The following is a 13,295-nucleotide window of genomic DNA, read 5'->3' on the forward strand; positions in this document are numbered from 1 at the left end:
GATTATCTTTAATTATCACATCTCTTGCAGCATCTTCTATACTTACTTCTCTAATTGATTATTTCCTTCAAGTTTTTTCAGTGTTGATCTTCACTTGACAAACATTCTGAGACTTTGTATGCCTAAGAACATTTTTATTACACCTTCAGATTTGAATGACAGCATAGTTATAATAGGTTCAAAATTCATTTCTTTCAATATTCTAAAAATACTATGTTGCTCTTGTTTCCAGTGTAATTATCGAGAAGTTTGATGTTGTCTCAGTCTGCTGGAATTGCTATAATAATTTACCATAGATTGGTAAACAATAAAAATTTATTTCTCATGGTTTTGGAGGCTAGAAGTCCGAGATAAGGGTGCCAGCATGGTCAGGTTCTGGTGAGAGCCCTTTTCTGGGTTATAGACTGCTGACTTATTATAGTACCCTCAAACAGCAGAGAGGGCAAGAGAGCTTCTTGGGATTCCTTTTACAAGGGTACTAATCTCAGTCATGAGGGCTCCATCCTCATGACCTAATTACTTCCCAAAGGCCCCACCTCCTAATATCATCACATTAGAAAACAGGATTTCCACATAGCAATTTTGGGAGACACATTCAGTCCATAACAGATGTAAATCTGATCGTTGTTCCTTTTTAGGTGACCTGTTTTCTCTCTGAAGCTTTTATAATTTCTCTCCTGTCTTCAGTATTGTTTCTAAGTGTGGGTTTTTCCTTCTCTCCTACTTGGCTTTCTCTGAGCCCTTTTAATAAAGACCTCAGACTTTATTAAAGTATCCTTAATTTGGGGATATTTATCTCCATTATTTCTTAAACTATTTTCTGCACTACTTTCTAATATTTCTCATTTCTAAGGCTCATTATTACCTGGATGTTGGCACTCCTACACATATCCTCTATGATGCTCATCTTTACTTTTACATTTTTGATCTCTTTTTCTGATGCCTTCTGGAAGAAGTCCTCAATCTTATCTTCAAATGTACTATTTTAAAGCTATATCTATACCTAATCCTTGCTCAAAGAAAAATAGGAGCAGTATCAAATAACAAAACATAACAAAAAAAGCACTAAGTGGAAATACTAGGTATGAAAAAGGTAATAGTGGAAATAAAGAACACATGGGGGTTGTTGGTGTCTTGATAAGAATGGTTTGACTGGAGTAATGGGAATAAATTGTGATTAGAATAGTTCAAGAAGGAAAGGTGGCATGAAGTGAATATGGAAAACTCCTTTCAAGGAATTTTTGCTATAAAGAGTGTGAAAAATGGAATGGTATGGTTCGAGAGGGTTTTAAAATGGGAGATTAAAAATGGGAGGTATTTTTTGATGATGGCCATTCCGACCGGTGTGAAGTGATACCTCATTGTGGTCTTCATTTGCATTTCTCTAACGATTAGTGATGTTGAGCAACCTTTCATGTGTTTGTTAGCAATCTGTATATCATTCTTTGGAGAAATGTCTATTTAGGTCTTCTGCCCATTTTTGGATTGGGTTATTTGTTTTTCTGATATTGAGCTGCATGAACTGCTTGTAAATTTTGGAGATTAATCCTTTGTCAGTTGCTTTGTTTGCAAATATTTTCTCTCATCCTGAGGGTTGTCTTTTCGTCTTTTTTTATGGTTTCCTTTGTTGTGCAAAAGCTTTTAAGTTTCATTAGGTCCCATTTGTTTATTTTTGTTTTTATTTCCATTTCTCTAGGAGGTGGGTCAAAAAGGATCTTGCTGTGATTTATCTCATAGAGTGTTCTGCCTATGATTTCCTCTAAGAGTTTTATAGTGTCTGGCCTTACATTTGGGTCTTTAATCCATTTTGAGTTTATTTTTGTGTATGGTGTTAGGGAGTGTTCTAATTTCATTCTTTTACATGTAGCTGTCCAGTTTTCCCAGCACCACTTATTGAAGAGGCTGTCTTTTCCCCATTGTATATTCTTGCCTCCTTTATCAAAGATAAGGTGACCATATGTGTGTGGGTTTATCTCTGGGCTTTCTATCCTGTTCCATTGATCTGTATTTCTGTTTTTGTGCCAGTTGGCCATCATCAAAAAATCTACAAACAATAAATGCTGGAGAGGGTGTGGAGAAAAGGGAACCCTCTTGCACTGTTGGTGGGAATGTAAATTGATACAGCCACTATGGAGAACAGTATGGAGGTTCCTTAAACAACTAAAAATAGAACTACCATAGGACCCAGCAATCCCACTACTGGGCATATACCCTGAGAAAACCATAATTCAAAAGGAGTCATGTACCACAATGTTCATTGCAGCTCTATTTACAATTAAAAGGACATGGAAGCAACCTAAGTGTCCATCGACAGACGAATGGATAAAGAAGACGTGGCACATATATACAATGGAATATTACTCCGCCATAAAAAGAAACGAAATTGAGTTATTTGTAGTGAGGTGGATGGACATAGAGTCTGTCATACAGAGTGAAGTAAGTCAGAAAGAGAAAAACAAATACCATATGCTAACACATATATATGGAATCTGAAAAAAAAAAAGGTTCTCACGAACCTAGGGGCAGGACAGGAATAAAGATGCAGATGTAGAGAATGGACTTGAGGATATGGGGAGGGGGAAGGGTAAGCTGTGACAAAGTGAGAGAGTGGCATGGACATATATACACTACCAAATGTAAAACAGATGGCTAGTGGGAAGCAGCCGCATAGCACCGGGAGATCAGCTCCATGCTTTGTGACCACCCAGAGGAGCGGGATAGGGAGGGTAGGAGGGAGATGCAAGAGGGAGGGGATATGGGGATATATGTATACATATAGCTGATTCACTCTGTTATACAGCAGAAACTAACACAACATTGTAAAGCAATTATACTCCAATAAAGATGTTAAAAAAAAAAAAAAAAAGAAAGTACCTGGAATCTGAGTTCAGAGACTTCTCCATATCCCACCATGATAAAATTTGATTTGAATAAATTATACTTAACTTTAGAATTAAGAATATTGCTACCATTATACAAAATTATTTGTAAGAAAGAAAATAAATTGACTGGAAAGTTTATTGGAAAATCTATGTCAAGCTCCATAATTTAAAATTATTTAGAACAAATTAAAAACATCTATAAAAGGTCACAACATTCAGTATTTCAAGATAAAACTACTTTAAAAAATTGTATCATGGTTATGAAAATAACAATTATGGCAAACTATACATTTTTTAATTATAGAAACATTAAAAATAAAATATCTAACAAAATATGCCTTGCTGTTGCTTTGGGGAAAAGGTGGGGACAAATTTTTAAATTTTATTTACATATATTTATTAAAAGATTTTCCATATGACATTGTAAATAGTCCCATTTCTATTGTATTTTGCTGTAATACACGAATTCACACACAGGAGATAGAATACATAAAATTACATAGATGGTGAAAAAGTAAGCCACATCACACCAAATACACACTTAATTACTGCAAAGGGCATAATGAGAACATATAAGGAATATTAGTTTTAGAAAAAGAGCACTGCCCACCCCCAGGTACACACAAACACTCACACACAAACTCCACTTTATTAAACCACAGGAGGAAATAAAATGTATCATAAATAATTGGTCTTCCATTTTCCAATGCTAGTTTTTAAGTTCTTCTTTTTCGATCATAATGAAATCTATTAAGAACAGGATTTTCTTCAAATGTGTATGGTTTAAACACTATTAGTTTTTTTATGACAATCTATTTTGTACTTTTGTTCTTTTTTTAATATCTGTATATATCTAAATCCTTTAAAGTTACAACTTTGAAAATTCATTGTAAAAAGCTGTTTTCTATTTAATATGCCACAACAGGTCAGTGTTTACATACTATTCTGGAAGACTGATAAATTACACCACACAGGTTTAGAAGCAAAAAACTGGATATTACTGAATGTATAGTGGAATTTTAACAAAATGTTTTACTGTATTTACCCCATATATTGATATTTTTGTATTCAAAATTTTAGATTAGTACAGTGAGAAATTTTATTTACTGAAAAATATCCCAAATTTCTGTTCTGTCGTTTTACAAAATTCTAAATACAGCTTTTAGTTTAATTTTGATAGCATTTATAGTATGTGAAGAGTCCATGTGATAGCCAAAATAGTATAATATTGTATACAATATATGAATGTATCTTTTCTATCACAGTTCTTCTAGTTGGCAATATCAAATTATATAGGGCAACCATTATTTTACCAAGACCTTTGTTATTATAAGAATAGACCTGAATATAGTCCCCTCAATGATAGATGGCATATTGGTGCATAATTAATTTTACATTTAGAAGAAAAAAGTTAAACATGACAGCATAGCATCAAAGTTGATCATCCCTTGTGAATGTATTAAAGATATGGGTTATAAACACAGGCATGGAAACTAGAATATTTACATACATATATCATGGCTCATTAAGAAAAAGATTATTAAAGGATAATGTGAGTAATACATCATATTAATTCATAGTATAAACACATTTTGAGAAGTAATTTAAGTCAGGAATAATAAAAATACAGATATAACATTAGCACTATTCATACATATTCTGTTCTGTCATATATATGAAAATATACACATGGATATAGCTCTTTTAAACCAAATTTTTACATAAATATTCACTGATTTAAATAAAAGTTGACAGAGGTAGAATTTGCATCAATGTTCATAATTTTCAGGAACAAGTGCTTCAAATATTTCATTACTGTTTGTCCTTTAAAAAAATCCATATAGCCAACTCACTGAAAGCCATCATTCTGAAAAAGGGGGGAGGGGAAAGGTGGATTAAGCAAAAAATGATGAAATTACTCAGTACTTTCACGAAAAACTGCAATTCAGTAATGTTTTAACTGAAATTATAATCTCTAATAAAACCTTTGCCCACAATCAAATTATAGTTAATAGTCAAGAAGTATTGTTCTATATTTAAAGGGAAAAGATATTCCCTTTAAACTATTATACAAAAGCACATCAAAGTATATGAGTACTAAAAGAATGATACACAGTGAAAAGAAGGGGTAACATAGAATGTAAACTGAGAAAAATCGCTCAAAAGAAGGGATACTATGATGTATAGGTTTCATAAAATTGCAAACAAGTACTGTAAATTATGTTGTCTGAGTCTTAAAATAGCATGTTAGGGATAGTCAAATATTTTTCCAAGTATTCTGACCTTATGTGCTATCTAACCACCCTCCCAATTAAAAAACACAGACATTAAAATATAAAAAATCACACAATGGAAACACTGAGAAAGTAATTATTTTTTTCTATACCGAGGAAGACATACTTAAGAAGAAATTATCAGACAGGTTGTCAAATACTGATGTAAAACATTGTTTATAAGAAAAAAAAGTTGGAAACAAACTATCAATACATGTTCCATAAGAGGAGCATGATTAAATAATTCATGGAATATCCATGTGACGAACTGTTAAATCACTATTTTAAAATGGCATTTTTGAAAATGCTTTTAATGATAAGAATAAATGCATGCAACTATATTAAGGGGAAAACCCCTCACAGAACAGAACAAAACAAAAAAACTGATGAAAACTATTTTGAGTATGATTTCTATTAGAATTATACATGTATGTCTATGCTTGTGTGTATATTTATTATAAACTAAACATAAGAAAGGAGTAGGGGCTTCCCTGGTGGTCCAGTGGTTGAGACTCCGTGCTCCCCTCCCAATGCAGGGGTCACGGGTTTGACCCCTTGTTGGGGAACTAAGATCCTGCAAAGATCCCGCATGCCGCATGTCACGGCCAAAATAAATAAATAAATAAAGTTAAAAAAAAAAAAAAATCTTTTTTTTTTTTTAAAAAAGAAGGGAGTATACCAAATGGCTAATTGCTATTTTCTCTGGGTTGTAGGATTAAAAGTGATTTTGATTTGTACATCCATGTTCACAGCAGCATTTTCACAATAGCCAAAAGGTGGAAGCAACCCAAGTGATGAATGGATAAACAAAGTGTGTTATATACATAGAATGGAATAATATTCAGCCTCAAAAAGGAAGGGAATTCTGACACATACTCCCTCCCTCATGGATAAAACTTGAAAACATTATAGTAAATGAAATAAGTCAGTCACAAAAACACAAACACTGCATGATTCCACTTACTTAAGGTACAAAGAATAGTCAAATTCATAGAGACAGAAATTGTCATGGTGATTGCCAGAGGTTAGGGGAAGGGGAGAATGGGGAGTTAGTGTTTAATGGGTACAGAGTTTTAGCTGGGGAAGATGAAAAAGTTCTGGAGATTGATGGTGGAGATGATTTTTGCACAAGAGTGTGAATGTACTAACTGCCAGAGAAATGTACACTTAAAAATGGTTAAAATGATAAATTTGACCTTATGTATGTTTTACTCCAATTAAAAAAATGTAAAGAAAAGTGATTTTGGTTATCTTCTTTATACTTTTGTATTTTATGTTGTCTCAGTGAGCATTTTTTAGATGCAATAATCAAAACAGTAAAAGCAAAACTGGATTATATATGTTAACTATTAGAGACACTGTAAATATAGCTTGATATGAATATTTCATATTCATTTCTGGGTACTCATGGGGAAATCCCATAAAATTAGTTTTGGTGACAACGTTAGAAAATATGAATGGAAATGTGTTACCAATTAACAACATCATTAGGATACTCTGGGAATTTGTTAACAGTTGTAGACATTTTCTAATATACATCTACTAGAATGGCTATAATAAAAAATGGAAAATAACAAGTGTTGACAAGGACTTGGAAAACTGGAACTCTTAGACTGCTGGTGAGAATGTTAAATGGTACAGTCATGTGGAAAAAGTTTGGCAGGTATTCAAAAAGTTAAACACAGAATTACCTTATGACCCAGCAACTCTAGGTACTCCCAAAAGATATTAAAACAGAGTAAAAGAGATACTTGTACACCAATGTTCATAGCACTATTATTCACAATAGCTAAGAGATGAAAACAACCCAGGTGTCCATCAACTGATGAACAAAAGAACAAAATGTGGTATAAACACAAAGGAATATCATTCAGGAATGAAAAGGAATGAAGTTCTGATACATGCTACAACACAGATGAACCCTGAAGACATTATTCTAAATGAAATAAGCTAGGTGCAAAAAGACAAATATTGTATAAATTCACTTATATGAAAACCTAGAGTAGGCTAATTTATAGAGATAGAAAGTAGATTAGAGGTTATCAGGGGCAGGGAAGTGAAGACAGGGGACTGGAGAGTTATTGCTTAATAGATACAAAGTTTCTGTTTGGGTGATAAAAAATTCTGGAAATAGTGGTGATGGTTGTACAACATTGTGAATTTAATGCCACTGAGTTGTACACTTTACAAAATAGTTAAGAAGGCAAAGTTCAGGGACTTCCCTGGTGGTCCAGTGGTTAAGACTTCGCCTTCCAATGCAGGGGGTGTGGGTTCCATCCCTGGTCAGGGAAATAAGATCCCACACGCCTCCTGGTCAGAAACAAAACAAAACAAAACATGAAACAGAAGCAATATTGTAACAAATTCAATAAAGACTTTAAAAATGGTCCACATCAAAAAAATCTTAAAAAAAAAAAGTAGGCAAAGTTCATGTTATATATATTTTATCATAATTTAAAAAAGTTTTCTAATTCATTACAGCTTTAGAGATTGCTGGAAACCACTATGTTCTAGATCAGTGGTTCTTAAAGTATAGTTTGGGGATCCCTGGGAGTCAAGCCTCTTTTCATAAACTAAGGAATTACTTGCTTTTTCACTCTTATTATCTCACAAGTATACAGATAAGTTTTCCAGGGGCTATGTGATGTGAAAGGCCAGTTAGTAAATAAATATTTCAGATTTGTGGGCCACAGGGTCTCTGTCACAACTACCTAATTCTGCCACTGCAGAAAAGCAGTCTGAGACAATATGTAAACAAATAGGTGTGGCTTAATAAAGCTTAATTTACAAAAATAGGCAGTGGTGTGGATTTGGCCTATAGGGCCTAGTTTACCAACCCTTGATCTAAAATGCAGCTGTGAATCAAGCATGAAAAAAATGCTTGTGTCACAACTGCCAAAAGGCTTTATAATGAGAAGCAGAACCTCCATCTAATCACATTCAAATTAATGCAGCAGCTTAGAAGTTGTGAGGACACAGTGACTGCTGCCAGCACTAGGAAGTGGTCCTCAAAATGAAAGAGGAAAACAAATGTTTTAATCAAATAAACAAACACAAGAGCAAAAGCACAGCAATCAGGAATCATTTAAACATAGGCCCTACAAATACCAATAAACCCTGGGGCATCAGTATATTAAAGAATAGAACATAGCTAATACTCTTAGGAGGATTCTGAAGTCACCAAGGAAATGCTTAATTATCTCCTATAAAATTCTATTGAGAGAGGCCAAAAAATGAATAATTTTTAAAAGGACTGACTTTACTATTTCTGTCAATAAGCCTGCATTTTTCAGTCATCTACTTTTCAAACCCTGGGTCTGACATGCTTCTTTCCCATTCACTCCCATCTCCAATGAATGAGCACATCACTTTGATCCTGCCTCAGCCAAATGTGTCCTAGCTCTTTACAATCATTTTGGAAAACTGACTTACCATAGCTACTCAAGCTCAAACACATGCATGTCCAGTGACCTGACAATCTCACTCCTAAGTGTATACCCAAAAGAAATGCACACATCTGTTCGCCAACATAAGGTACTAGAATGTTCATCATAATTCCATCTGTAATAGCCTAAACTGGAAAATATCAAATGCCCATCAAAAACAGAAAGAGTAAATGGACTGTGGTATGTTCACATAATGGAATACTCTACAGCAACAAGACTGAACCATCTACAAGTACACAGCAGTATGGATGAATGTCACAAAGGTACTATTGAGAAAAAAAGCCAGAAATATATGATTTCATTTATAAAATGTCCAGAAACAGACAAAAGAAATCTATGCTTTTAATAACCGAGACAGTTACTTTTAGAGTAAGGCTTATGACCAGAAGGACACCCAAGAGAGGTCATATTTTGTTTCTTGATCCGGGTGCAGGTTGCATAGGTGTGTTCAGTTTGTAAAAATTCATTGAGCTGCATAACCTATGATATAGCACTTTTCTGTATGTATATTATAGTTTATTTAAAAATATCTAGCTTTCAATATTAAGTAATATTTTCTATGTCTTTGTCCATACTTTCACTATCTGTTATTTGTGCCTTGAGTTTGGCACTTCATCAAATATTACCCTGTGATATCTCATATTGTCATTTAATTTTTGTTGTGGATGTCTTCTCTCTCTCTCTTTTTTAATCTGCATTGGGTCTTAGTTGCGGCGTGTGGGATCTTCATTGAGGCATGTGGGATCTTTCGTTGTGGCGTGCAGGCTCTTCCTTGCAGTGCGTGGGCTTCTCTCTAGTTGTGGCGTGAAGGTTTTCTCTCTAGTTGTAGCGGCACGTGGGCTTCTCTCTAGTTGTGGCGTGAAGGTTTTCTCTCTAGTTGTAGCGGCACGTGGGCTTCTCTCTAGTTGTGGCGTGAAGGTTTTCTCTCTAGTTGTAGCGGCACGTGGGCTTCTCTCTAGTTGTGGTGCGTGAGTTTTCTCTCTCTAGTTGTGGTGTGTGCGTTTTCTCTCTCTAGTTGTGGTGCGTGGGTTTTCTCTCTCTAGTTGTGGTGCGTGGGTTTTCTCTCTCTAGTTGTAGTGGCGCATGGGCTTCTCTCTAGTTGTGGTGTGCAGGTTTTCTCTCTAGTTGTGGTGTGCAGGTTTTCTCTCTAGTTGTAGTGGCGCGTGGGCTTCTCTCTAGTTGTGGCGTGCAGGTTCTCTCTCTAGTTGTAGCGGCACGTGGGCTTCTCTCTAGTTGTGGTGCGTGAGTTTTCTCTCTCTAGTTGTGGTGTGCAGGCTCCAGAGCGCGTGGGCTCTGTAGTTTGTGGCACCCAGGCTCTCACTGAGGAGCACGAGCTCAGTAGTTGTGGTGCACAGGCTTAGTTGCCCCACGGCATGTGGGATCTTAGTTCCCCGATCAGGGATCAAACCCACGTCCCCTGCATTGGAAGGCAGATTCTTTACCACTGGACCACCAGGGAAGTCCCCAGATGTCCTCTCTTTTTTAATTAAGGTATAATTTATGTACAATAAAATACATGGACTGTAAACGTTCAGTTCAACGAATTTTTTACAATTGTATACACCCATGTAACCATCACCACCATGATACAGTACGTTCCATTACCTCTGAAAGTTCCCTACCACCTTTATAGGCAATCTCCTCTCCCCCCACACAGAAAACAACTCTTGTAATTTTTATAACCAGAGATAAGTTTTGCTTGTACTTGGTGTTACACGCATACCTTTCTGATAATCAGTTTATATGTTCAGGAGAATGTAAAGGAGACTTCAGAGTAGAACTAAGGGGTGGTGTGCGAAGACCATGCCGACGCATCTCTTGGATTGCTCGTTCTCTGTCAATAAAGACAAAATAAGAGATTATACCAAAAAGTGGTAAACAAATAAAAGGTCCTGTTATTGTTATTAGTTAAGTAATTTCTACTCAATTGATTAATTACTATTTCTACTAAATTTAAATCCTTTGTAGGGACTTCCCTGGTGGCACAGTGGTTAAGAATCCACCTGCCAATGCAGGCTACACAGGTTTGAGCCCTGGTCCAGGAAGATCCCACATGCCGTGGAGCAACTAAGTCCATGTGCCACAACTACTGAGCCGGCGTTCTAGAGCCCGTGAGCTACAACTACTGAGCCCACGTGCCACAACTACTGAAGCCTGCGCGCCTAGAGCCCATGCTCCGCAACAAGAGAAGCCACTGCATTGAGAAGCCTGCACACCTCAATGAAGAGTAGCCCCTGCTCGCCACCGCAACTAGAGAAAGCACAGGCAGCAACGAAGACCCAATGAAGCCATGAACAAACAAGCAAACAAATAAATAAATCCTATGTCTTTATATCATTTTTAAGTTGAGGATAAAAGATTTCAATTAAAGGAATATGTACTTTAAGAGATTGTTCAAAGCCCCTCTGAATATAGATTTTCAAAGTTGGTTGGTTCCCCTCTCTGCCCCTACCTTTCCCACCTCTTCTTGCACATAAATCTAGTCCTCTTCCTTCTTCCTGTCTCAAAACGCCCAAATGTTAGAAGTAAAATAATCTACTTTCTGCTATGTCTGGGTTTGCCCCACAAAGCATGATGACTGTGTTGCCACCTCTACTGTGGGCTATTCACAGTCCCTGGCCCAGACTTTCTGACTTGAGCTCTTCAGTACTTAGGATTTCTACCTAGATGGGTGCTTCACAAACTTTTTTCATTATAATCCCCTAAAAAAACTTTTTTAGATGCCCCTCCCCAAATTATTCCCCCTCCGTCCAATTTTAATACATCAGATTTTAATACACAGATACACTGTTAATATACTGTGGCTCTTCGGAGGGCCATAAATCACTGTAATACCTAAGGTTTCTTTGCCATTCCCTCTTCCCCAAGAATCCATATTGTTCCCTGCAGTGACAATACTGCCCCTTTAAAAATGCATGATCTAGTTGCATGGTAAAGAGAAGGAAAGACATGGTCATGTGGGTCAAGGTTTCTTTGGGGACCAGGGGCAAGGAAAAAGGAGAAGAATTAAGGGAGTCTATAACCCTAGGCAACAGAGAGCTTGATTTAGGACCCTTGAATTGAAGAGAATTTCAGTTGTCATTAATAAATGAAAATCATTACACATATAGAAATCATTACACATATAGATCTATTTCAGAAAATAGATCTTCTAAATTATAAGAAATTAACAACACTGCTTTCATGACACTGATGCAACCTCAGGCTTCATTTCTCTTTGAAATCACAAATATTGATTTCCTAGCAAATTCCATCTATAATCCAAATTGCACATCACTTAAAAGTTTTGAAGCAAATGGTTAAGAATAAGATTAGAGAACTCAAAATATTGACCTAAATAAGCAATCTGACCACTATTTGAGAATGAAATCTTAGGAATGCTGATGCCTATGGTATTAATACAGTAGTAAAGAAAAATGGAAGAAAAGTAAATTGACAAATTGATTCACAAATTAGACTTGGATTTTCACTGTTAAAGCAGGTCTCATTCCTGTTTGTAACACTTGGAGATTAAAATTTTCAACATAATAAAGCAAATGAACTGAAATATAAGTGACTATGAAAATTCCTAAGCTGTAGGGAATATACTGAAAAGATTAAGAGCACAGGCTTTAAAATTAGACAAACCTGTTTGGATTTTAGTCTTGGCTCTGCTATTTACTATTTGCGTGACCTTAGTTTCTAATAATAATATAGGCACAATAATAGATAGTTAATAGGATTAATCAGATACATACATAGTATCTGGCATATATTTGTTAAATGCCCTTAAGATCATCAGCATCATCGCTTTTACGACGATTTGTATTTGGAATTTCCTATTGGACCATAATGTTTTGGGCTCTTGTAGAATCCTTACTAGCTTGCTGATTCCCTAACTATATCCTTTGAAATAATGCCCTAATTTTGCCCTGAGGAATGCTACAGCAAACATTTATACAATACTTGCTACTTTACTGTGGGGATATTATCTTCTACAACACTTGTTGCCTTTTTAGGAAGAATTACCAACGAAATTTATTTTACATATTAATGCTAAGAAAAGTTTGCTATTTGTAAGCCATATTAAATCCTTTTGTAATAGAATAGGGAATAAATAAAAACGCTGTTCAACACTAAAAATATATTCTTACCGTTCATATCTTTCAGTTGAAATCTGCCTTTTCAGAACATCAAGATCTGTTTGTAATTGTGCCATTTTGGCCCGAAGCATGGTGTTTTCCCGCCTTTGACTATTTCTTAAAAACAAATTTAGAAAATCAAATAAATAATAAATATTCTGTTTTATAGCATCAAGTGCTATGGATTTTTGTTTTTGTTATTAATAAATACAAATGGAGGTGACATATAAGGATGAAAAAAAGAGAAGACTTTTCAACAATAATTCCATAAACGTCTGGAGCTTCTATCACAAAGTTTTCTTTTTCATTCATCTCATTTATTTAACGAACATTTACTGAGCTTCTAGTATGTGCTAGGCACTGCAGCAATGCTGGAGATACAAATGTGAGAAGACATGAATTGTAACATCAAAAAGTAAAGTATCTTTATTGGCTCTTTCTTGACTCCTACCTCAGAAAGAGATATATTTCTAATACCTTTTAAAAGTTAATTATTCCACTCATACTATCTACACTGTGTTTCCTCCCTTCTTCCAAAAATATGTCCAAACTTCTCCATCATCAATCTCCTAA

General features: G+C 35.3%; 1 protein-coding gene across 1 annotated transcript in view; it reads right to left on the reverse strand.

The window, feature by feature from the left end:
- Window positions 1-4,529: 4,529 nt before the first annotated feature.
- The window catches only part of CEP135 (centrosomal protein 135), a 75,234-nt gene continuing 66,468 nt past the window's right edge, over window positions 4,530-13,295 (reverse strand). Inside the window, exons 24-26 of the mRNA XM_059924088.1 lie at window positions 12,735-12,839; window positions 10,325-10,435; window positions 4,530-4,749 (exon numbers count right to left, since the gene is read on the reverse strand). Coding sequence (XP_059780071.1) covers window positions 10,336-10,435; window positions 12,735-12,839 — 205 coding nt within the window. The 3' untranslated portion in view covers window positions 4,530-4,749; window positions 10,325-10,335. The remainder of the gene's footprint in view (window positions 4,750-10,324; window positions 10,436-12,734; window positions 12,840-13,295) is intronic.

The sequence above is a fragment of the Balaenoptera ricei genome, chromosome 5 (assembly GCF_028023285.1).
Source record: "Balaenoptera ricei isolate mBalRic1 chromosome 5, mBalRic1.hap2, whole genome shotgun sequence".
Lineage (NCBI taxonomy): Eukaryota > Metazoa > Chordata > Mammalia > Artiodactyla > Balaenopteridae > Balaenoptera > Balaenoptera ricei.